General features: G+C 51.1%; 1 protein-coding gene across 1 annotated transcript in view; it reads left to right on the top strand.

The window, feature by feature from the left end:
- Positions 1-26193, top strand: part of NRXN2 (neurexin 2) — a 122534-nt gene that overhangs the window by 11652 nt on the left and 84689 nt on the right. The window contains exons 3-6 of the mRNA XM_026446535.2: positions 12894-12911; positions 17718-17747; positions 20396-20467; positions 24988-25289. Of these exons, the coding sequence (XP_026302320.1) occupies positions 12894-12911; positions 17718-17747; positions 20396-20467; positions 24988-25289 (422 nt within the window). The remainder of the gene's footprint in view (positions 1-12893; positions 12912-17717; positions 17748-20395; positions 20468-24987; positions 25290-26193) is intronic.

Raw genomic sequence — 26193 nt, forward strand, 5'->3', positions numbered from 1 at the left:
ACAGACGGGGCGTGGAGCCCCTGAGAGCGTCGGGTTTGGTGGGAGATTGCTGGGCTGGACAGGGCGGGGTGGGACCCTGGGCTGTGGGGCTGACTATGGAATGGCGCTTGGGAGAGAGGCTCAGCGGAGGGAGGGGTCCGGCCAGCCCCCGCGCTGCCCGAGGCCGAGAGTCTTTCCAAGACGTGCAGTGGAAAAGTGCGGGCGGGCCCTGGGCTGAGCGGCCCGGGGCGGGGCTGTGCTGTGGGGGGGTGGGGGGGGGCTGAGGGGAGGAGGCACTTGGAGGAGCCTCTTTCTTAAGGGTCTGGCTGGGCGGTGGGAAGGGGCTCCCCCATCAGTCTGGGGGCGGCGCATGCGCGTCTCTCCCCGCCGCTCGTCCCTGTTCTTCCAGCCCGTGTGTGCCTCAGGCCTGCCCTCCTCTCCCCTGGTCCCTCTAGAAGCTGTGGGCCACTCAGCGGTTGTGTGTGTGTGTTCGTCCTCCCAGGGGCAGAGGCTTTTGAGGGAGCGTGTGTATGTGCACGTGTGCGCCAGCAAAACGAAATGGCCCGGTACTGCTTTGGGGATAAGTGTCCTGTGGCTGTGTGCCTATGGGCAGCCATGGGAGGGGCCCAAGCCTGCAGGTGTGGCCCTGGGTGTGGGAAGCCTGCACTTGGGAGTGTCGTTTTCCTGCGTATCTGTAGTTGTGGTCGATGAATACATTCGAAAGTTCTGGGGATTGTTTTCTTGGGGTTATCGGTACAAGGTTGTGGGATACGTCATGAGGAACTGTGTATTAAGTTAAGCTGACACCTTCTCACCCTTTCTCCAAGGAGTTCAGGTGTTTCCTAAACTGTGAAATTCTGTGTTGGTGTGTGTTTGCCTGCATGTAGAGGCCCGCGAGTCTGGCAGTGTGTATTTGACGTGTGAATGGGTCTGTTTGAATAGCAGTGTTTGCAGATAGGAGCCTAGTGCCTAGTAGAGTGAGTAGTTCCCAAGTGTGAGGGTGTCTGCTCATGTGCCTGTGTTTTAATGTGAGGCCTCAGTAAGACAGCTGGAATGTATGAGGACTCTTTCTTTCCAGAACCTTAATTTGATCCTCTGGTACCTCTACCCTTCCCCCAAAGCCCACCTAAGTAAACAGGATGAACCATCCTCTAATTTGATGGAGGGAAAGCTTGAGCTGCAGGAGGTTAGGGTAACTGGTCCCTGGCCTCACTGTGGCTGAATTGGGCTTGGGTGTATGAAAAATGCAGCCAGAGGCACCTTGGTCAACCAGAGCCTTTGTATCCATTCCTTGAGAGGATTCATTGGCCAGAGGCTTCCAGTGAGGCAAACAAGTGCATGCTTCTGAATATGGGTGTGTGGTTGTGTGTCTAAGATGTGTTTGAGTAACTGTAGGAGAGGGATGGATGTGTGTATAATATGGCTTGGTATCAGATGAATGTTTGTGTCAGCTGTGGTGAAGCTGTGAGAGATGGTTGAATATGTGTATCTGACCCATTGTGTGTGTGTGTGTGTGTGAGAGACTCATGTAAGAAAAGGGAACGTGAGCCAGGTGCGGTGGCTCACACCTGTAATCCCAGCACTTTGGAGACTGAAGTGGGCAGACTACTTGAGGTCAGGAGTTCGAGACCAGCCTGGCCAACATGGTGAAACCCCGTCTCTACTAAAAATACAAAAATCAACCAGGCATGGTGGCGGGTGCTTGTAATCCCCACTACTTGGGAAGCTGAGGCAGGAGAATTGCTTGAACCTGGGAGGTGGAGGTTGCAGTGAGCTGAGATGACACCACTGCACTCTAGCCTGGGTGACAGAATGAGACTCCGTCTCAAAAAAAAAAAAAGGGAAAGTGAGATATAAGGTGGCTGCCAGCTGGTAGGGGCAGGGTTGCCTGTGTGTATGTGGTGTGTGTGTGATGTGTGTGTGTGGTATCCGTTGAGAGAGCAGTGCTTTGTGGTAAAGGGGGAGTGTTGTGTCTTTATTCATTTCTGTATTTCCAGCACCTAATCTGGTACCAGACACATAGTGGGTGTTTGATAAAGATTTGTAGAATAAATGGAGAGATGTTAATAAGTAATTGAGAGAATAAAGGCTTGGGGCAAAGCTGTACATACATATGAAAACATGTATGTATATATTTTCAGATATATGTTGTGGGTGGGCACGGGGGTTGTAGGCACTGATTGCATCTGGAGATGACAGGCACAGCAGCAACCCTACTGATTCCCTTCTTTTCTCTCCCCACTCTGCAAGCTCGTTTCTTCTTCAATTTGTTCCTTATTTCCTGGGTAGCTTTTATAATATCCTGTGCTCATTATACTTCAAGTACTTTCTCTTCCAGTCAAGGAGGAAAGACATGGGCTCCCACGGTTGGGTACTGGGGTGAGGAAGGAAGATTTTAAGGGGAGCAGGCCTGGCTCCTGATCTCTGAGACAACTCTAGGGGTCAGAATCCCCAGGCCTCCTTGGAGTTATAATCACTTTATCATCTGTTGTGAGTGGTTCCCAACTCTTTCTGAGACTGAGGACTTTTTTGTTTGTTTGTTTGTTTGTTTGTTTGTTTGTTTTTGAGATGGACTCTCACTCTGTGCCCAGGCTGGAGTGCAATAGCACGAGCTCAGCTCACTGCAATCTCTGCCTCCCCAGAGGCGATTATCCTGCCTCAGCCTCCCCAGTAGCTGGGATTACAGGCACCTGCCACTATGCCCAACTAATTTTTGTATTTTTAGTAGAGATGGGTTTTCACCATGTTGGTCAGGCTGGTCTCGAACTCCCAACCTCAGGTGATCTGCTCGCGTTCGCCTCTCAAAGTGCTGGGATTACAGGCGTGAGCCACCGCGCCTGGCCCACTGAGGACATTTTTAAAATTCAGTAATTCACAGTACCCCTTCCAAAGTAGTTATTATTTTTATATCTGTTTAGTGTGAGTATAAATGACTCAAAGCTACTGTGAATTTGGAAAAGCCTTTAGATGACTTTGATGTTATATTTGCCATTGTGGTTAATAAAATATACATTAGAAAAATGGTTTTAGCTTTATATGCAAGATGTTTCAATCTGCCTTCAGATGTTTACTGTGCATACGGATTTGTGTATCCTTTGGAATCCCTCCTGCTCTCCCAGGGTCTGGGCTTACTCATTGATGGAGAACCTCCATGCTAGGAAATTTGCATTCTCTCTCTCTCTCTCAGGGATCTGGCCACACATAATTGAAGACAGAGCTCAGTAGGAGTGGCTGAGAGTCTGTCTACTGTTGCTGATTATCTGCCAAAGCTGGGATAGAGTAGATTGGGATCTTGCAATTATTTGCATGTCAGTGCTGTGTGTGTGGAAAAGGGGCTGTCACCTCATGTCACCTGTGTGTGTGGAAAAGGGGCTGAAAAGGGATCAAAGAAGAAGGGATGTGCAGGCATGTGTGTGAGACCTCAGGTGGAGTGATGGTGCAGGTGTTTAGAACAGAGTGTCAGGTATATATGATTTGCTCAGGAGAGAAATAGGAAACTAGTTGTAATGTGTGTGCTTGCAGGGAGATAGACACACGTGTCTCATGTGTTTTGTGTTAGTGATTTAATTCAACAGGTAGTTATCAAGGCCTCCTTTGTGATAGACTGTGTGTTGGAGGCTACAGTGGGGTCAGAGATGAATAAGATGACTCTGTGCTCTGGGAGTTGACTGTTTTTTTTTTTTTTTTGAGGTGGAATTTCGCTCTTGTTGCCCAGGCTGGAGTGCAATGGCACAATCTTGGCTCACCGCAACCTCTGCCTTCCGGGTTCAAGCAAAGCAATTCTCCTGCCTCAGCCTCCCGAGTAGCTGGGATTGTAGGCATGCACCACCATGCCCAGCTAATTTTGTATTCTTAGTAGAGACGGGGTTTCTCCATGTTGGTCAGGCTGGTCTCAAACTCCCGACCTCAGGTGATCCGCCTGCCTCGGCCTCCCAAAGTGTTGGGATTATAGGCATGAGCCACTGCACCTGGTCTGGGAGTTATTAAATTAGGGAAGCAGATACTATGAAATTGAGGAAGCAGATAAAAAAGCTGTCCAGTGTGGTGGTAAGAGATTCCGCCTCCAGACTGCCCACACAGTGACTTTATACTTAAACTCTCTTTGCTCCCATTTCCTTATCTATAAATGAAGATAATAATGGTACCTACCTTATAGAGTTATTGTGAAAATTAAATTACCTAGTTTGTGTAAAGTGCTTAGAACAGTGCCTGGCACGTAGAAAATGCTCAATACATAATAGCAAAAAACAAAAACAAAAACGAAAACAAAAACAAAAACAAAAACAACACAATAGTGTGTGGCCCAGAGAGATGCAGTAAAGCAGTGTGGCTTAGTGATTAAACCATAGACTTCTGTGGCTTTGGTCTTGGTTTAAATCTGTCTTGTCTACTCCCTAGGCCTGTGACGTTAGGTGAGTACCTAACTTTTAGAGTCATTTTTCTTTATGTATAAAATGGTGATACGTGACTGGGTGTGGTGGCTCACGCCTATAATCCCAGCACTTTGGGAGGCCAAGGCAGGTGGATCACATGAGGTCAGGAGTTCAAAACCAGCCTGGCCCACATGGTGAAACCCCGTCTCTACTAAAAATATAAAACAGTTAGCCGGGCATGGTGGCGCACGCCTGTAATCCCAGCTACTTGGGAGGCTGAGACAGGAGAACTACTTGAACCCAGGAGGTGGAGGTTGCAGTGAGCTGAGGTTGCGCCACTGCACTCCAACCTGGCCGACACAGCAAGACTCCATCTCAAAAAAAAAAAAAAAAAAAAAAAAAGGGGATACACACACTTATCTCATAGGTTTGTTGTAAGAAGTAAATTAGCATCTGCTATATAAAATTAGTGATGAGTAAATGGTAGTTATTATTACAAGCAAAGTGCAGGGGAGAGTTTATAAGTTGAGGGGATCAGTAATAGATTTATGAAAGGCATGCTGTTTGCAATTGACCTCGAACACTGATTAATAAACTTGATTGGGAGAGGTCATTTGAAGCAAAGGAGCTGGTATGAGCAAAGGCATGGATGCGGGGAAATGTACATCATATCTGTAGAGGGCACCAAGAAGTATAGGGAGAATAGTAGAACCTAAAGCAGGAGAAGCAGGTTGAGACCAGGTCTTGATGATCTGGCTTAAATTATTTAACTCACATTGAATGCTGACTGGGTACAGTGTACTGGCAAATGGAGCCACAAAAGAATTTTGAGGAGGGAAATGCATAAGATAAGAGCTGTACTTAGGGAGCTGGGAGTGAAGTGCAGAGGGATTATAGAAGACAGAGTTATGTAGTGAAGAAATCAGTTGGGAGATAGGTCACACAAGAGATATTGAGGACCTGAGCCTTGGTTGTCTTGGGGAGTGGCGAGGAAGGGTGGTGGCAGTTGTGGTGGCAGTGATTGAAGGCCATTGCTGAGCGTGAAACTGTAGGATTCTTACTCTTGGATGTGGAGTGGGAGGAGAGGGGTCAGAGATGATGAAGTTTCAGGTCTGCACGGTTGGAGGTTTGGTGGAGGGGTGAGAGGAAAGGGGAATGCCAGGAAGGGGAGCAGGCTTGGCACAATAGATCATGCTTGTGTTAAGTGGTGGTGCCTCTTGACATTCCAGGTGATTGGGAATGTGAGACCAGAGCTTTGAGTTGTAGCTGGGGCTGCAGATGGAGCTGTGTGTGTGTAGAGATAGTATTTGAAGCTCTGAGATCAGATGAAGTGGCCAAGGAGAAGGTGAGGAAAATTGAGCAGAAGACTTCAGCGGCGCCGACAGCTGGGAGAAGGAGGAAGAGTAGTAGTGGCCGCAGACCCAGCAAAGAAGCAATTTGAACACAGAAAATTGGATCAGAAGGTCAAGGGAGGAGAGGGGGAGACTCACAGCTATTGAGCATTTGCTGGGTGTCTTAGATGTTTTATCCCATTTAGTCCTCATGATCACCACATGAGGATAACTTTCTCCATTTTACAGAGGGTCAAAGAGAGGCTCAGAGATTAAGAGTTGGGATCTGAGCCCTGAGCTGACTCAAGAAACTGTTGCTCCCTACCTGTCTCCATGCTACCTCCAGAAAGGAGAGCTGGTCAGTTTGATTACCTGCATTTGGTTTATTGGGGCTATTTAGGGACAAGGTTTTTTTTTTTTTTTTTTTTTTGAGACAGAGTTTCGCTCGGTCGCCCAGGTTAGAGTGCAATGACGTGATCTCGGCTCACTGCCAGCTCCGCCTCCCGGGTTCATGCCATTCTCCTGCCTCAGGCTCCCGAGTAACTGGGACTACAGGCGCCCACCACCACGCCCAGCTAATTTTTGTATTTTTATTAGAGACAGGATTTCACCATGTTAGCCAGGATAGTCTCGATCTCTTGACCTTGTGATCCGCCCACCTTGGCTTCCTAAAGTGCTGGGATTACAGGCGTGAGCCACCGTGCCCAGCCTAGGGACAAGGTTTTATCAGAAACCAGTAACTACCCTAAATTCCTTGGGCCACAGCTTCTTCCTTAAGCCAGTGTGTGCTGAGGGTGTTCCTGCGTTTATCGGTCAGCTGTCCCAGCACAGAGAAAGGATGATGGAGATAGATCAGGAAAATCTCAGTTTTCCAAGCCCTTGGAGAGGAACCCATCCCATAGAGCAGGGCATTATCCTATTAAAACACACAGCTAAGCCACATTTAACACATTTCAGATGGAAATCTCTTCACAATGTGTTACACACCTCTCTGCCTCCCTAGGCATAATAGCTGGAATGTGATTTAACTTTTTTCAGATGACTCAGGGTGGTGGTGATTCCCCTCAGGTATTACATCAAACTGTTATGCAGTGGTTCCTTCACTGAGGTTTGTCCCTGCCTGAAATGATGCCTGACTGCTGTATTTCTGAATCCTTATATTAGCTTTTTCTAGTTTTTCCATCTCTACTCTTAGGAGGAGTTGTCAGGTAGCAACTGACACCTGTGTGTGTGTGTGTGTGTGTGTGTGTGGTGTGTGTGTGAATGTGGAAATCAGCATTCCTAAGCTAGGAATTGCTGTTAGAATTGTGTGTCACTAACAGTAGGTGGACTCTGGCTAGGGCCTGAGAGGCCCTATGAGAAAATAACAGTTCTTTTTTTTCGTTTTTGTAGAAGTAGCTTTATTAAGGATGCAGCTTTACAGCTCCATGACTCCTTCTATAGAGCAAGGCTACCTTCTAGGCAGTGTGTGTAGAGTAGCCAGAAAATAACAATTCTTAATTGCCCTGGTGTTAGATGTATGTTTTGGTTGTTTAGAGCCTTTTCTTTTCCCTTTTGTTCTGGTCTTCATCACTGTCCTTGATCACCAATCTGCTGGAATCCTGAGTTCATGTTAGGTAAGACATACCATCTATGACACCATCTCTGTATTCTGCTGGGGGAATGAAGTCTTGTGTCTGAAAGTTAAGCAAATGAAATCACCTATGTTGGGTTATTCTGTCAGCTCTAACATCCAGTACCTGTGGTCCTGACAGTTTCTGTGGGTAGAAGTGGCTTCAGGTAGAATGGGACAGGCTTCTCTAGAGGGTGGTATAGACAGCAGCTACTCTCAGAACCCAGAGACAAGCTAGATGCCTCTATGTAAAGATGGCAAAATGGGTAAGTGCATAGGCTGCCATGGTTTGAACCTAGCTTTGCTACTTGTTAGCCGTGTGAACTTGGGCAGTTAACTTATCCACATTGTTCTTCAACGTCCTACTCTGTAAGATGGAGGTAATAACGTTGTAAGAACTAAGTGAATTAATATACGAAAATCCTTTACAATCCAGGCACTATTCTGAATGATCAATAAATGGTACTATGGTTATTAGCTTTAGTGGTCAGGGAAGGCTTCAAGGAGGTGGTGGGACTTGGCCAGACCTTGAAGAAGGATGACTGAGTGTGAATTATAGTGGTGGAAAGGAAAGGGCAGGGCTTTCCCACCAGGAGAGTAGCCTACATGAGGAATATAGGGGATGTGAATTGAATGGGTCAGGGTGTGGTGAAGAGACAAAGTTGGTTGTGTTTTATGGTAGATAAAATCAGAACCTTAGATTAGAATCAGTTTCTAGAAGTCTTGACTTCCAGGCTAAGCACGTAGCCCACTGGAGGTTTTCAGACAGGCAGATTTGGGTTCAAATTTTGACTGTCACCAACTAGCAGTGTGACCTTAGCCAAGTTACTCCTACTTTCTGAGTCTTGGTTTCTTCAGCTCTAAAAGGAAGTGATAGTAATATCCATTCACAATGTAGCAGTGGTGGGTAAAGGAACAATGGGCGTAAAGAGCCAGGCACACCCTAAGTGCTCAGTATATGCAAAGTGTTATTTTATGATTCACTCAACAAATGTGAGAATGCCTTTTTTCTGAGCCAGGAGCCATGTAAGCAGCTGGATATAGAGAGATGAATGAGGCATTGTCCTCACTTCTGGATATTTCACAGTCAAGTCAGGAAACAGACATGTTAACACAGTTGCAATAGAGATTCAATAAGATAATTAATAATAGAATGTACATTTCTAGAGTTGGCACAAAAGAGGAAGGCTAGCTCTCCTTTGTTTAGAACAGAGACAAATGTATATTGACCTGGATCTTTTTGCTTTTGCTTTCTTTTTTTTTAGAGACCCAGGCTGAAGTGCAGTGGTATGATCATAGCTCACTGTGACCTCAAACCCCTGGGCTCAAATGATCCTCTATTTCAACCTCCTGAGTAGCTGGGACTACAGGCGCGCACCACCCTGTCTGGATAATTTATTTATTTTTTTGAGGCAAGATTTTCTCCGTCATCCAGGCTGGAGTGCAGTGGTGTCATTATGGCTCACTGCAGCCTCGACCACCCAGGCTCAAGTGATTCTCCCACCTCAGTCTCCCAAGTAGCTGGGAGTACAGACACGAGCCATTACATCCGGCTAAGTTTTGCATTTGTTTGTAGAGACGGGTCTCCCTATGTTGCCCATGCTGATCTCAAACTCCTGGGCTCAAGTGATCCTCCCACCATGGCTTCCCAAAGTGCTGGGATTATAGGCACGAACCACTGTAGCTAGCCCTTGACTTGGGTCTTAAAGAAAGAGTAGATTTTCTTAGCCAGCTGTAGGTGAAGAGTATTTCAAGCACAAGGAATATTATGTGCAGAAACATAGCATATTATAGAAACAGGAAGAGGCTGGGGTGATTGCAGCCTGGATTGTCGCAGGAAAAGAGGTTAGAGGAAGGCACAGTCAAATTTCGGGTGGGATTTTCTGAGAAGATTCGACTTTAACCTACAGGCACTGAGAAGCTTTGAAGAGTTTTCAGCAGAGTGGTAACATGGTGGGAGTGGACCACTTTGTTATGCTGTGGTGTATGAATTTCAGGGTGAAAAGAGTGGCTGTAGAGGGCGTCATCTCCTAGGCTTATTAATGTTCCAAGGAGAGGGACTGATCAGGGCCTGGCCTTACCAAGGCTGGGCCTGGGCAGTGCCGGTGGAAATGGAGGGATGATAATGATTTCTAGGACTTTAGTTTTGTTTTTAGGGTTTTAGAAGGTGGAACCAATAGAATCCGGTGATTGGCCTGACAAAAGGAGCAAGTGCTTTCTGGGTGCCTAACTTGATCAGGGAATTTGGTGGGGTGAGAAGAGGGTTATGAGGCCTACCTTAGACATATTGAGTGTGAGAAGCTTATGAGACACTCAGAGACAGCGGCTCTAAAGGCAGATGGGTACATAGGTCAAGAGCACGGGAGAGAGGTTTGTATCAGAAACACTGAAAAGTTCTCATCACAGCAGTATTTAGTAAGGCATATCTGTTACCTGTGCCAAAAGGGTCAGGCTGGGGATGGGTAGGGAGACTGACCAAGAGGAGGCTATTGCAGGAAACTAGGCACAAGGGGTGTGGCCAGAGGCTATGATGACCTAGGATTGCAGTGGAGAAGGGCAAAGGTGATTCTGCGCTCCTGGTTGTGTATTCTTCTGTGCACCAAGGAGACAGGTAACACTGAGCTCAGTGTTGTAGTGAGGCTGATGTGTGACATTGCGTGTGAGAGTCAGTACGGTGCCCAGCACATGACTAACTAATGGCATCTCTGGATCCTGTGAGGGCAGTGTGGGGCATGTAGTGGGAGCTCAGGCAGCACTGGTTGAAAGCAGGGGCTTTGCTAAGCACTTGACTGTGGGAGTGGAGGTGTCGAGAATGACTTCAGTGGTGGAGTTTAGATGTCAGAGAGTTGGCCGAGCAATTACATTGCTGGGCGGACACATAGTGATACAGGACTGGCACTCAGGGAGGAGGCCGGGACTACCCATGCAGGTTTGGGAGTCTCTGAGCACAAAAGTGAGCCAACACTGAGGACAGTGAGGAGAAGTAAGAGGAATGTGGAAGGCAGGGGCCAAGCCTGAAGGGGGCCTGAGGTGGCAGGGGAGGGGTATAGGTGAATCAGCAGAAAGCAAAGGGCAGCAGAGGAAGAGAGATATGTGAGTTTCTAGGTGCTGTCTCTCCAAAGTCAGAAACAAACCAAGCCTGGTTGTTTCAACTTCTTGAGCATAGCATGACGTACATTTCTGGCAGGTGGAAATACATTTTGAAATACCTGCCATGTTGGATTATCTAGAAATCACTACGCCTCCTTATTTGCACAGGTGCTGGTGAGACAATTGTGCTGACTGATCAGGGTCTTAGCATACTGGGACCAAAGAAATCCTGGCACAACAGTCTTCACGAGAGCCAAAGGTTTTCCTGAGGGCCCCTTTATTAGCCAGCTCCCCCCATAAATGTAATGTGATTCAGTTTACTTAAGAAAACTATTGGCCGGGCGCAGTGGCTTACGCCTGTAATCCCAGCACTTTGGGAGGCCGAGGTGGACGGATCACAAGGTCAGGAGATCGAGACCATCCTGGCTAAGACGGTGAAACCCCGTCTCTGCTAAAAATACAAAAAATTAGCCAGGCGCGTTGGCAGGCGCCTGTAGTCCCAGCTACCCAGGAGGCTGAGACAGGAGAATGGCGTGAACCTGGGAGGCGGAGCTTGCAGTGAGCCGAGATCATGCCACTATTACTGGGCACTGTGGCTCACACCTGTAATCCCAGCACTTTGAGAGGCCGAGGCGGGCCGATCACCTGAGGTCGGGAGTTTGAGACTAGTCTGACCAACATGGAGAAATCCTGTCTCTACTGAAAATACAAAAATTAGCTAGGTGTGGTGGCGCATGCTGGAAGCTGAGGCAGGAGAATCACTTGAACCCGGGAGGCGGAGGTTGCGGTGAGCCAAGATCGCGCCATTGCACTCCAGTCTGGGCAACAAGAGCAGAACTCCATCTCAAAAAAAAAAAAAAAAAAAAAAAAAGAAAGAAAACTATTGGATACATAGCTTTTAGGTGATGCAGCTGTCCGGTAGAAGCAGCTCTGTGTTGTAGAGGAGTGTGTTTGTAACACATATTGACATGGAAAGACTGTGTGTGTAGGTTTAGGAAATGGAAGATAGAGAGCTGTGTTCATTGCTGGCTGTGTGTCTTTAGCCACTGGAGTCACTGTGGGGTGGTGGTGTGTGTGTCTAGTGTTATGTAGTGGATTACTGTGCAGGTATTGGTGCTTGCATTCAGCCTGTGTATGTGTGTGGATTATGGGAGTGGTATAAGGTATGACAAATGACTGTTTGTTTTCAGAGTATAGCTACCTCTCTGTGAGTGAATGAACAGATATCACCAAATGGGGTTGGAGGTAGGAGGAGATAGTGTGTGCATGCGTGAGTGTGTACTGGATAGTTGTGTGTACACAAGTGTGTATCCTGGGGCCTGCACATGCAAGTATGTGTTTCCCCACTGGGTTTGTGTGTTTGTAGATTGTGCTGTTTGTCCCTTCCTGCCTATTGCTTCATCTAAAGGCTCCCAGGAGGTGGGCACATGGCAAATGTTTGGAGCTGGGGGCACCTCCATCCTCTTGTTACAAAGCAGATCAGAGCCCAGCCTGCTTGAGGAGTTATAGCTTAGCTGAAGGAATTGTCTCCATCTTCTCTTTGTTCCGTCTTCTCCCTTGACCCATTTGGTGAGCTCCAAGGCCAGGCCCAGGCAGGGCCCTAATAGGTGAGGTCTGCCTGTCCAAAGAATGTGGTGTGGTCTAGCTCTGGGCCCAGTGTGGCCTACTGAATTTGGACTCTCTTCCCCCACTGGCATGGCTATCCAGCCTGGGGAGCCTTGGCCTCATCCAGATGTTAAGAAGACATTTGTCCTAGAATCAGAATCAGAGTCAGAAGAGGCCTCAGAAACTATCCAGTCCACCCCTCTCATTTTTGCAGAAGAGGCAGTAGGGACTCAGAGAGGTTAAGTGAATAGGATGAAAGTCACACAGTGCTGTGTGGCAGAATCATGTTTGTTCACTCTGTGTCCTGATGTCTTTTCACCCCCGGGAGGGTCAGGGGCTGTAGGTGGTTGGGTCCTGTGTACAGAGGCTTTATATGTGAATTGTGTGAGATGGTGTGTGTCACTGGATTGCTAAGTGCCTATGTGTGTCAGTGTGTCAATGAGCATGAGTGTGTCTCTAGTAAACCCTGGGAGACAATTAGTGGTGTGTGTGTGTCCCCATGTCTCTGAGATGCAATGGAATGCAGGGGAGGAGCCTGTCTGGGGAAACTGGGAAGCCTGACTGCCACTCTTGGCCCTGCCTCAGATTCTCTGTGTGACTTTGAGTGGTTACTTCCCTGTCCTGGGTCTCAGTTTCCTGAAATGTAACTTGAGGCTTGGGTGTGATGGGTACTGGCTGACTGTGTGTGAGGTTCTGACTCAGGGAGTAGCTCTGTCTCTGCCTCATCCCCAACATAGCTGTTTCTTGAGATTTGGGCCTTCCACGTTGGGAGACTCATGTCAGGTTCTGGGTGGGCTTGGACTCCTCTCTCCCCTTGGAGCCCCTGTCTGTGGTACCTTTGCTAACAGCCCTCCTTTTTCTTCTCTCTCTGCCTCCCCCTTCTCCAAACCTCGCTGGCTGCAGAGGAGCACCCCATGGAAGGTGAGTGAAGCCTCCTGGTCACTGGGGTAGTGGATCTGTTGCTATGGGGATCCTACATGAGGGGCTGTCGTTGGCTACCCAAGGACTCCCTTTCCTGCCATGTTTAGGGCCTCTCTGGAGAAGGATGGCTGGGGCCCTCCCTTGGCTGCCTTGCCCCACTCTCTTGCGTCCCCTCTTCATGGGTTTCAGGGGAGCTGCTGACTGGCCCTTTCTTCTTAGGGAAGAGATGAGCGGTGGGGGTGGAGGGACGGGGCTGACAGGATTCCGAAGTGCCCAGAAATAATTGGGTAGACAACGTTTAGCCCAGCCCAAGTTAAGAAACTTAGAAAGGCAATTTTGCCAGATGCTGGGGCAGGCTGGGGTGGGCTGTTGCCCCAGAAACCTGTGCTTGGGGGAAATCTGCCCTGGAGTCTGGTGCCACTGTGCAGGGCTCAGGGGACTGGAGGGTGGTGGAGTGCACTGGCAGAGTAGGGGGTCAGGGGTGTATAGTTGGGGCAGCTTCTCTGTCCCACTGGGACCAGCACTTGCCACTTGCAGCAGGCCCCTAGCCGCTGCCCCACAGGTTGCTAGGTAGGAGTGGTCTGCTTCTTCCTTCATCCAGGTCAGAGGGCAAGGGTAGGGCTTCTGCCTCTCTCTGAGATCTCTCTGTTCTTTCTCTAGCTCCTGTTTTGTTGGCCTCTTCTCCCTGTCCAGTTTCTGTCTTTACCTCCTTTTCTCTACAGCTCTGTCCCTGGACCATGTGTCTCTCCTTCCCCAGGCTCTCTCTGGGTTTCTGTCATTCTCTGACTCTTTCTCTACCAGTTTGGCTTTCCCTGTGTTTCTTTTCCTTCTCTGGGGCGGACTGAGAGCGGGAAGAAGGTAGTCTTGGCTTGAAGGCTGTGTTGAAGATGAGCTCACATAGCCACCATGAAGAAGGCTGCAGAGCAGGCATGAGGTGGCATCCTAGTCCCTTCTCCTGGGAAGGAGGAGTGGGAGGGCAAGTGTGTCCCTGGGGAGGAGCAGAGGAAAGTGCCAAGGATGCAGTAGTCATGGGAAAGAAAGGCAGCAAAGGGCTCTTTGCCTGAGTGTGGGGCTGGAACCCATTTTTCCTTGTGATGTCCATGGTCTGACTTGTCTCTCTTGGAAATCTCTTCTCCTTGGGGTCCTTAGGTCCCCTGGGCACAGCTGGCAGATGCGTGTGTGTGTGTGTGTGTGTGTGTGTGTGTATGTCTGCATACACATACATTTATACAGCTCTGCTGGTCTCTGTGTCTCTGTGCACGCCTGAGGATATATGCTGTGTACATGTAACATGATTTTGTGTCTGAGTGCGTGGGTGTGCTCTGCGCCTCCATCGATGCATATGTGGTGTGGCCCACATTTCTGTATGCCTGTGTAGAGCATCAGCATCTTTGTGTGTCTGCATCTGTGTTTGCATCTCCGTGTGTCAGTGTTTACCTCTCTGTGTGTGTCAGAGAGAGAGTCTGCGTGTCTGGGTGGACGCAGCCTTCTGAGGGCTGGAGATAAGATTTAGTGCTGATGTGACTTTTACTTGCTCTTGATGTCATGTCTCCTCTGGAACAAAGGGAGAGATGGAGGGAGGAAGAGAGAAAGGGAAAAAATGGTGGAGGAGAGACAAAAGGAGGGAGCAGAGAGATGGAGGAAGGAGAGGGGGCAAGTGAAGGGGTGGGAAGAGAAAGACTCAAGCCTCAAGCGGTAGGGAGGGGCAGGAACGGGGAACAACTTGGCCAAAAGAAGAAAGGCAGGGGGGTACTTGGGAAGAAGGAGTCTGGCGGGAGTAGGGGAGAGGAAAGGGGCTGATAGACAGGGACAAGAAGGGAAGCTGGGCTTTGGGGACCCATGGGGAAAGAGGCCTGTGGATGCCACCTCACTGTTTCTTTGGGTGGTGTGGTGGTCTGCTGGTTTAGATGTGGCACTGTGGGTGCCTGCATGTCAGTGGCTGTGCAAGGCTGTGTATTGGAGGCTGTGTGTGTGTGTGTGTGTGTGTGTGTGTATACACCTAGGAGTCTGATGCATCTCTATGTCACTCTGTGACATGTCTTTGTGCCTGATTTTGTGTCTCTTAACCTTGTCACCTATCACCATCTTTCTTTCGATGGTGGTCCTCTCTGGGGTTTCAGTAGGAGAGTTAGGGGATGAGACTGAAGGTGGGGAGGTGGGTTTAGCAGGTGGTGGTTCCACGTGGGTAGGCTGGGGGCTTCCTCTGTGGCACTGTGCTCTAGACTCTGCAGCCCTCCTTATATCTCTAAGGAGTCCTCTGTACCTTCGCCCTCTTCCCACTTGACACTGTGCCTGAGGCCTAGCTTTCTCCAGGAACCCCAAGATCCTGCTTTGCAGCCCCTGCCGAGCACCTCCTTTTTCCTCCCAGCCTCTTGTGGCAGGGCAAAGAGAACCAGAAGTAGCCAGATAAAGTGCCCTAGGAAGGGACCCTTGGCAATGCCATCCATCACTGCCAGTCTCTTCTCCAGTGGTGGGAGGAGGGGCTGATGTCACAGGTGGGTGTGGGGAAGTGAATACCCCAGTAGGGCTGGGGGCCAGGAGGAGGGAGCAGAGATTTCAGATTAGCGGGGAGACAGACTTTAGGGAGAAAACCCTGGGGCCAGCTGGGGCTGAGCCAGGGGTAGACAGGAAGGGAACCAGCCTCCCCTTCACCAAGATGGCTGGTGCTGTCACGCCTGAGGGAGCTGAGCAGCTGGTTGCCGTGGTGACAGAGGGAGACTGCCGAATGCTAATGAGGCTGGCGAGGAGCTGGGCAGTGGAAGGGTCTGGGAGAGGGAGATGTGGCTTCCCCCAGCAGCAGTCAGGCCTGTGGGAGACAGAGGGTGGGTTCACAGGGCACCTGGCTCCTGGGCTGGGGGTGGGCAGAGGCCTGGATTCTCAAGGGTGGGAGCCTGAGAGCAAGGCTGCTTCTGACAGGGAATGTTGGATGTGGGTTGAGGGCTCTGGGTCTGGGTCCTGGGTTTAGGGGTTTGGACGGAGATGCTGGTAGTTCTTGGGGAAAGGGTTGGTGGCAGAGTAGGAGGGTATTCAGAGTAAGGAATGAGGAGACTTGGTTCAAATGCCTGGGTCCTTGCTTGTGTCATGGATAAAAACCTACGTCCTCCCAAGAGCTGTTCAGTCCTAAGGCTGCCCTCAGCGGCTGTGGCCTCCTCCTCCAAGTGGCCTCAGACTCAGACGTGGGGAGAAACCAATGCCACCCTAGAGAGATGGGGCAAAGAGGGAAATGTGAACCATCTGGCCACGTCCTTCCTGACCTCCTCACTGCCTTTCCTCTTGGAACCCAGGCATCCTGGCCCCCATCTCAGAAATACTTGTAACTCTTTAACCTTGCTACTTCCATCCTGGCCCCAGCTTTCTATCCCTAGGGTTAACATCTCATTGCCACAGCAGTGGGACTGGTTTCCAAGGGTGACAGTGGCACTGCAGCGCTGTTCCCTTTCCTACCCTCTTGGCCAGACACCACAGGGGAGTGAGTGGGGCTGGGGGGGCTCTGAGGTTTGGTGGAGCTGGCTGGACATCTCAGGGAGCCCTGGGGTCTCAGACCAGCTGTGGGGCCTGGTGCTGCCAGCCTCTCTAGAAGAGAGTGTTCCTTGGCTGGTGCCCGTTGGGGACAAGGGTACTGATCCAGTGGGCCAGATTCCTTCCCACTAAGGCTGGGGAGGGATACTTTGGGTTAGGACTGACCAGGCTGTCTCAAGGGGCCAGTGTAATTCTGGATGGAAATCCTAGCTGATCTTCGTATCAGTCCATTTTCTATTTTCAAAATCCAGCTTTTGGGTCATTTGAGAGAGGCCCTGGCCAGAGAAAGGGGGTCTGTAATTTATGAATGGTGTACTTGGACCTTTCAGAGAGCTGGGCCTCCTCCCATAGGGCTTGGCTGTCCTCTTTGGACCTTGCTGTCTGAGAGCTCTGAGCCCAGTCTCTCAGTGTCTCCGTAGATTCTACCTTCTCTTACCTGCTTCCTCTCTAATTTTGTCCTCTTGAACCCCAGTTTCCTCTTAGAACCCAGGTGTGCAGGGTCCCTACTATCCCTACAGAGGTTATTGGGAAGGGTACCTGGGAGGATTAGAACCCAACAGATGCCCTTCCAAACCCCGCTTTAGTGGAGGATCCTTTTAGGCCCGGGTTCTTTATACCCCCCATCTTTCCCCCCTTTCTGTCAGCATCCTAGGGGTAACTGGGATTAGGGGTGTTGGGGGGTTGGAGGCCCCCTTGCCCGTTTAATCCCATGCTAACAGGACACTCTCTCTCTCTCCAGGTGGCTTTGATTTTTGTGTCGTGTTTTATTTTCTCCTCCATCTGAATCGTTTTTCTCGTTGACCGTTTTTTTTTCTCTCCGCCTCCCGGAAGAAAAAAAAAAAGAAAAAAAGAAAAAGGAAAAAGCAACCCTCCCAGCCTAATGCTTCTCCTCCTTTTCCTTTTTTTTTTTTCCGGCAAGAAGAAAAAAAGAAACCAAAATCTCCTCTGCCCCCTGCAGTGACTCCCTGCCCCCTCCTTCCTCCGGTTCTGCCTGTACCCTTCTCACCCTCTCTGAAGCCCCTAATCTCTCTTTCTCTCTTCCCCTGTTGTGCCCTCCACCCGCTGTTTCGGCATCGGGCCCCTCTCCTCAGCTCCTGGGCTGGGGCTCCCCCCCCCCCGATGTCTGTCACAAGTTAAAAAGGGTTTTTAAATTGTGGCAGCAAAAGCTTTTTTCTCCCTTCTCTCTGGCTGATTTTGATGACTTGTGTTTTCTTTGTTTCTTTCCCCTTTTCTTTCTTTTTTCTTCTTTTTTTTTCTTTCTTTCTTTCTCTCCTTCCCCTTTCCAAGGTCCGGCTCACCTGACGTTAAACAGCGAAGGTATGGTTTGAAGTTTTGGTTTGGTTTGGATTTGATTGGATTGCCCCCAACCTGCGCCTGGATTTTCTGTTCTTCTCCCTGTCCCTCCCCTGTCCCCTTCCCCTCCTCCACCTGTCCTGACACCTTCCTTCCTTTCCTACCCGCTTCCTTTGCCATTTCTTAATTTTATTTGGGGGGTGCTGGGGTGGGGGTGGGGGCCTGCCCTTGTCTGTGTGCTCCCCTCTCCCTTGCCCACCCTGAAGCACTCCATCCACCCACATCTCACCTTGGTTTCTGACATCAAGAGATGTTTGAACTCCTGCCGTTGTCTCCAGTCACCATGTTTTTGCATTTTCCTGGTAGTGTATCTTGCTTTTTTTCTTTCTCATGGTGGTGTTTGATTTCCTTCCACTCATTCTAATCATTCTTTCTTTTCTATGGACCTAAGTAACAAGAGAAAAGCATGGGCTGGAGAAAGAGGGTCTTAGGCAGTCTCATCACCCTCACCCTGCTACTGTGGGAGGCCCCCATCCATGACTAGAAGGGAATGGGTGTAGAGTTGTAGGGTCTCTGCCTTTCCACAGTGTGCACTCCCAACCCCCTGCCCACCCGCACGCCTTCACCCTTGTGTCTTTTGAACGTCTCTTTTTTTTTTGAGACGAAGTCTCGCTCCGTCACCCAGGCTGGAGTGTAGTGGTACCATCTCAGCTCACTGCAAGCTCCGCCTCCCGGGTTCACGCCATTCTTCTGCCTTAGCCTCCCAAGTAGCTGGGACTACAGGCGCCCACCACTATGCCGGGCTAATTTTTTTGTATTTTTAGTAGAGACAGGGTTTCACCATGTTAGCCAGGATGGTCTCGATCTCCTGACCTCGTGATCCGCCCGTCTCGGCCTCCCAAAGTGCTGGGATTACATTGAACATCTCTTAACCTTATTTAACAGATGACGACATTGAGGACCAGAGAGATGCAATGACTCGTTAGTGATTCCACAGCCCTAATTGGTGGTATGGTTGGGACTAGGCATTTAATTTTAGCACTCCTTTGACTAAGTGCCTACCATCTTTGAGAGCCCTCGTGTTAAGTAAACCTGGAGTCCTGTCTGAGCTCCTCCAGCTCTGGCCTACTCCAGCCCTCTGCTGTCACTGATTCTCTCTGAGCTCAGGGTTTTGGCCTTCCAGACCCTTTGGCACTGTTGGACCTGCCCAGTTCAGCCCTCTGTTGTGGGGTCATCTTACGGAGGAACACAGTGGGGTCCTTAGCTTATAGGCAGGACCAAGATTGGGCTACAGGGAGAAACTCGTATAGATATGAAATCTGGGTTGGATTTAGGTCTGGGGAGGTAGAGGCCTTGGAGTCTTGCAGGGATGTGAAATTATGGCAAGAAGTGTGGGGAAAGAGGAAGTCCCAAATGGAGAGTCTGGAGTAGGAGCCCTGGTTGGTTCACTCACATCCTTCTTGCCTCTCAGTGCCTGGTTCTATGGGTGCTGGCTGTGGTTCCCCTTTGTCATAAGGGAAGGCTCTCCCAAAGGATCTCAGAAAGCCCCCCTGGAAAGTTCCACAGCTCAAGTATTATTCTAGTTCAAGTTTGGGGATTTGCAACTGGTGTTGGAGTAAGAGCCCATATAGGGACTTTTCCCCTTCATCACTGAGTTTTCTCATCCTGAAGCTATCCTGTGGATCTGGAAGTAGGGCTGGGTACCTAGAAGCCAGTTGCTGAGTATACAGGTTCACTGGCGGGGGCAGAGGTGGGGTGAAGAGTTCAAGCCGGCCTGGAACCCAGACATGGTAACATGTGCCCACCAGGGCCTTTGGACTGAGGCCCAGGTGCTGCTGATGAAGGGGGTGGTGGGGAGTGAGAAATAACTCCTGAGAAAGGACTTGCCCACATCCAGGCTGAGCTCCAGGCAGGATCTCCTTTGACATGCACAGCCGTTTTGTAGGCACGGTGGTGGGATGAAAAACAGACAGGAATTACAGGAAGCCCCTGGAAATCTCTGGGAAGCTCTGGGGTCTAACTGGCAAAGGACTGGACAAGGGTGAGCTTCTGAGCACTCACTGTGGTGAATAAAGCAGGTGTGAATGGCCTCAAGGTATAGTGAGCGCCTCAAGGACGGGAAAGAACAGAAGAGGAGCTTGGGGTGTAAATCTGGAGAAGTTTCTGGATGAGAGGGGTGCCTGTGTCAGGCTTTTGAACGAGTTGGGAAGTGTGAGCTTGACCCAGCATAACGGGTGTGAGCAAAGGTGCAGAGTGGTGGGGAGAATGTGCCTCATGAAGGAGGCTAGGAGAATGAGCGGGCAGTTGGAAGGGGGAACTGGGGGCCTCCAGTTCTGAGTGCTGAGGGCTGGCCTGTTTGCCTGCTGTGGGGAAGGAGGGATCCTGCACTCATGGTGAGGCCTCTGTTCCTCTGCCCAGTCTCCCCACCCCAGGCAAAGAGTGGAAGTCGGTGATCATGAGTCTGATGGGGTCTGTGGGGCTGATCGTCCTTGGTTTGTCAAGCAGCTCCTTCCTTAGAGGTCTTGAAGGCAAGGGAGTCCCCAGAAAAGCCTCTTCTCCCCTGTCCCTGCAAGCAGCACCTCCACCCTGGAGAGGGCCCTTCATCCCCTCAAGGCTGGGGAGGGACTGGCTCGGTAGCCCCTGTGCCTGACTCCCCAATTCTGCTTCTCCAGTAGGGTCCTTACTGTTCTCCGAGGGGGGGGCCGGGAGAGGAGGAGCCGGCGATGTGCACCAGCCAACAAAAGGTCAGTGATCCCCATGGTCCCCAGAGAGCCCAGCCCTCATCCTGCTGCAGGCTAACTGTGCTTCCTGGGGGGAAGCCAAGTCAATGCAGGCACATCCCCTTGTCCTCTCTGAGGCCTGTGGGAACTGATGGGCCTGCTCCCTGAGTGCCATTCCAAAGGCCCCATTAGCTGCCCTGGTGTGAAGGGCCACACACCTCCATTTCTTTCGCAAAGCTCAATTGTTCTGATGACCTCTTTCTAGAACACAGGTATCTTTTTTTGTGGCAGTTGTTCAGGCTGATCCCTAGGAAGTGTCTGTTTCTTTGGTAAGGCAACCAGGCAGCAGGGCAACCCCAATTTAACCATCAAATTCTGGAAGCCTGCTAGGTGCCCAGTCCAGAGAGATTCTGGTTGGGAGCTGTGGCCAGCACAGGGCCTTTAAGCCTGCTTGGGGGCTCTAGCTCCTTTTTCTGTACTGCGGCTGCCTCTCTTGAGATAATCTCTTTCCTAAGAAGTTTGCAAGCCACTATAACAAGTCCTCAAGGAACTCCAGTGGGTGCCAAGCACTGGGGCTATGGAGTCCTATTTCCATTCTTTAGTCTGCTCTTCTGTTTGCCTGGATTTCTGCCATCCTTGTCCTCTCTCCAATGACTTGGTGTATCTCTTTCGTCTGACTCTTAAAAAAGCAGCCAGGTCATCCACACTGGAAGTCTTCTTGAATACCCCAGGCGGACCTGGTCACTTGCGGTATTTCCTTTGTCCACACTTCCCACTAGAAGGCTCATCACACTGTATCATAACTGTCACTTTACCTGTTTGCTTCCCAAACTAGACCAAGCTCCCTGAGGCCAGGGATTGGATATTTTTGTTCCTATGCCCCTGGTCCTTTACACAGCTCTTGGCACATAAGTAGCCGTGTGCTCAGCAAATTTATTTTACATGAGCCAATGGGCTCTGTTCCCAAGGGGCTGATTGATATTCTAACAAATAACTACAATAAAGTGTGGTCCATGCAAAGTATATGAAAAGTGTAGGCTCTTTTCAGAGGAGTTAATTTATTCGTTGAGGCCAGACACGGTGGCTCATGCCTGTAATCCCAACACTTTGAGAGGCCGAGGTGGGAGGATTGCTTGAGGCCAGGAGTTTAAAACCAGCCTGGCAACATGGTGAGACTCCATCTCAAAAAAAAAAAAAAAAAAGAGATTCCTTGAGAAAGAGAGGAGACACAGGGAGAGGCAGAAAGTTACCAACAGGCATGAGTTGTTTATTTGTGGGATGCTTTGCAGTTGAGGAAGCTGGACACCGCCCTTTCTCTTTCTGAGATGCCCACAGCAGCCTGTGCAGTTCTTGATGATCAGCTCCATTTTCCAGAGGGGGAAACTGGGACTTAGAGCCCAGCTTTGTGACCAGCCAAGGTCACAAAGCTGGTGGTGGAGCCAGCGCTAGGGCCCAGGTCTTCTTTCTCACATCACATTTCCTCTCCAGGGAGCAGTACAAGATGTTACTAGGCAGTAAGTGCCAAGTGAGCAGAACAGACAGCTGTAGAGCTCGAGAGTAGGGAGGGCGGAGGGGGGCGCTGGAGACCTTCCCAGAGGAGGTCTGGGAACTGGGCCTGGAAAGGAGGCAGCTGCTCTGTCCCTCATGCATGGTACTCAGAAATGCAGGACCACAACAACTAGTCTCTAGCCACATTCATCTTCACTGGGGACACTTGTAGGGCTACAGACTCCCCAACTGTGGGAGATAAACGAGCATCAGCTGTTATCCTGCTTCCTGGGTCCGGAGCAATTAGGGGCGGTAACTGTGCAAGCGCTGCTGGGAGTCGTAGTTCCCAGTCGCGCCAGAGCGGCGAGATGGGGGAGAGCGCCCCCTGGTGCTTCAGGGCTTGTTCAGCCCAGATCTGGTTTGTGCTCTGCTGAGCCCCTTGGTTGCCCCCACAGGCTCACTCCAGTAGAATCCCTCCACCAGTCCCTTGAAGTCATGCCCCGACCGCCCCTACTCAGGTTCTCTCTCTCTCTCCTCACCATCTTTGGGTTTTCTTTCCACACTTGCTCAGCCTTGGCTTTCTTTCCACACTTGCTCATCTCTTTTCTGTCCCTCTTCTCAAAGGCTTTCAGGTTCTCTTTGGCTGCTCCTCAGGCCTCTTGGCATCTCTGGGCTGACCCAGGTCTCTGGTGGCAAAGGGACTGGAGCCCGTGGAGGCGCAGGTTCCGGAGTAGCTAGCTTTGCCACCTGCCCCAGGAGACTGGAGGCAGAGCTGAGGAGTTGAGGAATGGCTTCGTTTCTCCACTTGGCCTTGGCAGCCACGGTCCAGCCCCAGACCCACCTCTTTCCTTTTTGCTGGCCTCTTTTGTTCTGTCTGAATCACTTTTTCACACAGTTGCCTTATTCTTTTCTTTCTTTCTGTTTGACTCTATTTAATGATATTTTCTTTGACTACAGTGAAGGTGAGGGAGTGGGAGGAGTGGCTTCTGGGTGGGACGAGTACATGTGGCAAAACCAAGGTCAAACACATTCCTTTTTCTGGTCCTTGAGCCCCCTGGTTCTCCCAGTGCCTGGACAGCAGGCTTCATTGCTATGGAAACAGCAAGGCCCCAGAAAGCCATGGTTTCTGTTCCCTAGAGGTCCCTGTCCACTTTCGTTTCTGGCTCTCTTCCCATCTCCTGTACCTGTCCCCGCAGGGCTTGCTCCTTTATCCAGATAGCCGCGCTCATCCCCTCTTGCTCCCTCACAGTCCTGAGCCTTCTTCATTTCTTGTCTGTCTCTGCGATGGTTCACCTTTCCCCGGCTCTGCCCCACCTCCCTTCTCCTTGCCATTCTTCCCTGCCTTCCCCTCTTGTCTCTGCTGGGGTCCTCACTTTTGCTTTCTGGCCCTCCCCACTGGTACCCTAAGTAGACAGAGAAAGGGATTCAGACTGTCCCGATATTGCCCAGGCCCCCACCAGCCTTGCTGCCCTGTGGCCTCAGGAAACCAGGCCTTGCCAGCTGCAGCAAGTGCTGTGCCAGGCTCAGGGGCAGCAGCTGGTGCCTTGGCATCCGGAGGCAGTGGGGACAGAGGCTGTGGGCAGCCTGCCCAGAGAGACAGAAACAGGCTGTGTGTGGAGGGGAGGGGATCTGCAGAATCTGCACTCCGAGACCCCCCCGCCACCACCCCACTGCCTCAACACATAGCACTGCTGCTGAGCCCTGCCCCCACCAGGGGAAGGCAAGTGCCTCCTGGTGGCCCTGCGTGCACCCTGGCATTGTGCGTGTTCTTGCCTGGGCCTTGGGAGCATCTATTGAGAATTCCCGCATTTGGTTAGCTTGGCCTCTTCATAAAGACTCTCACGGCCAGTGTTGTTTGCCCTGCACCTGTCCTGTGAGATAGGCAGGGCCAGCTGTGTGCCACTGCTTAATGGCCAGAGGTAGCCACTGGTAGAGCCCAGGTCCTCTGGTTTGTCCTGACTTCATATCCGGTTCTCTTCTCTCTGCTTGCACTCTGGCTTGTGCCGGTGTTGTATGGAAACTTAAACTTCTTGGTACTACTGAGTCATTGTCAGTAGTTACCAGCTTACAGAATGCTGACAATCTCACTTGTTACCAGCTTACAGAATGCTGACAATCCCTCAGGCTCTCCCAGTAGTTTTTGCTTCTGCTTAAAAAGTGCCAGTGGAAGGGCCCTGTGCCAGGTGCCTACGGACATACATGCACATACACAGACATGCGCACACACGAGGCCCAGGCCTGCCCTTGCCCTGTCACTCTTTGGGCACACACAGGTCACATCCAGGCACTCTTTGCTCTCCACCTTGGGCCTGTCTGCGCTGTCCTTGGCTTGGAGTAGGGAGCTGGGGGTGGAGATGATAGCTGGGGCGGTGGTCACCCATGTGAGCTCTGCCTGGTGGCCTGTTGCTATCCGGTGCATATCCCTGTCACCTGCATTGCCTTCCTGTGTGTCTTCCTGACCCTTCCCCCATTCCCCCACCTCCCATTCTCCTCATCTGCTCCCTGTTACACAGCAGGCCTATTGGTCCCATCCCATATGGTGAGGCTGAAACTGTCTTCAGGCACTGAGATTGGCCATCGCTGGAGGAGGGGCAGGAAGGGAGGTGGGCTGTGCATAGGAGGCCCTTGTGGACCCTGCCATATGGGAGGAGCACCCAGGGAAAAGTAAGGCAGAGCCTCTTACTTCCCTTCTATGTCCCTTTGTTAAGGGGAGTGGCCGATGGGAAGGTTGCTGGGGAGGAGACAGTGAGCACCCTCTGCTCTGCTGGGTCCTGTGGCAGAGTAATTGTCAGCTGTCAGTATGGGAGCCACTTAGCAGCCTCCTGGTTTGGAAATGGACACAGGGGACATTGACTTTTGACAGCAGAGACGGCAGGGTTCCAAGAGGATGGTTGACAGGCTGAGGGAGGGAAAGGGGCCTAAAGCTACATACAGGTTGGGACCTCTGGGCTCCTGGTGCCCAGGACCAGTGCCTGGGTTGCTGGAGGGGAGAGGGAAGCACTGGCGTACCCTACCCCATTCAGCCTTCTCCCGTTTCCCCACACCATGGCATCCAGGCAAGGAGGAGTTTGTGGCGACCTTCAAAGGCAATGAGTTCTTCTGCTACGACCTGTCACACAACCCCATCCAGAGCAGCACTGACGAGATCACGCTGGCCTTCCGCACCCTGCAACGCAACGGCCTGATGCTGCACACAGGCAAGTCGGCCGACTACGTCAACCTGTCCCTCAAGTCTGGAGCTGTCTGGCTGGTCATCAACCTAGGCTCAGGTGCCTTCGAGGCCCTTGTGGAACCCGTCAATGGCAAGTTCAACGACAACACCTGGCACGACGTCCGGGTCACCCGAAACCTGCGCCAGGTAGGGGGAGTGAGAAGAAGGCCAGGGATTAGATATACCTGGGGCAGAACGGGGGTTGGGAGAGGGGGCTGCCGGGAGCTTGTGATGGAGGGATCAGGGCTGGGCAGTGAGGTGTAGTTCTGGAGAAGAACAGGGATTGGGGCTGTGAGGGTCCCAACATAAGGCTGCAGTGGCTGGCAGGCTTCAGAGACCAGGGAGCTGAGCTAGGAGGAGGCTCTAGAGCTGCCCCTGGGCAGGAGCCTGAGGGCAGGGGAAGGACTGGGCTCAGATTGTTGGGAGCAGCTGGGCTTTCAAGGACTGGGGCTAAGAAATCAGGTGATTTAGCAGGAGGGCAATTCAGGAGATGGGAGGAGTGAGCCAGTGCCTGAATGGGTGTGCCTGGGTGCCAGGGGGTGGGGAGGGGGTCCTGTGGAGTGGGCAGGCTTTGGCCTGGTGGAGAAGATGAGGGTGTCCCAACACTTGGGCAGCAAAGCATGAAGGCAAGCCTGAGTTATGTGTGGGGGCAGGATGTGTTCTGCCCCCAGCTGAGGACTTTTTAGGACAGAGGCAGAGATGGAGCCAGTGAGGTGGTGGCGTAGCAGGTGGGTGACAGAGAGCAGGACCAGAGAGGGGGCTTGGCCCCTTATCTCCTCTAGGCAGGACATGCCCTTCTTTTCCTTCTCTTTCTTTCAGCCCTTGGGAGGGCTGCCAGGCCCTCCCAGCATCCATGGCTTGCTTTCTGCCTCCTCCAGCTCCTGGGCAAGCCCATACAGGTGCTCAGAGACCTTCCTGCATTGGCTCCTGCAGACAGGAGCTCCTGTTCCCAGATGCTCCCACCAGACAGTTCCTCTTAGCAGTGGTCCTCTTCTCCTTTCCCAAGGCCTCTGGCCAGTCTCTTCCTAGTTATCTTCTCTGAACTTCCTGG

This window comes from Piliocolobus tephrosceles, chromosome 13 (genome assembly GCF_002776525.5).
Source record: "Piliocolobus tephrosceles isolate RC106 chromosome 13, ASM277652v3, whole genome shotgun sequence".
NCBI lineage: Eukaryota > Metazoa > Chordata > Mammalia > Primates > Cercopithecidae > Piliocolobus > Piliocolobus tephrosceles.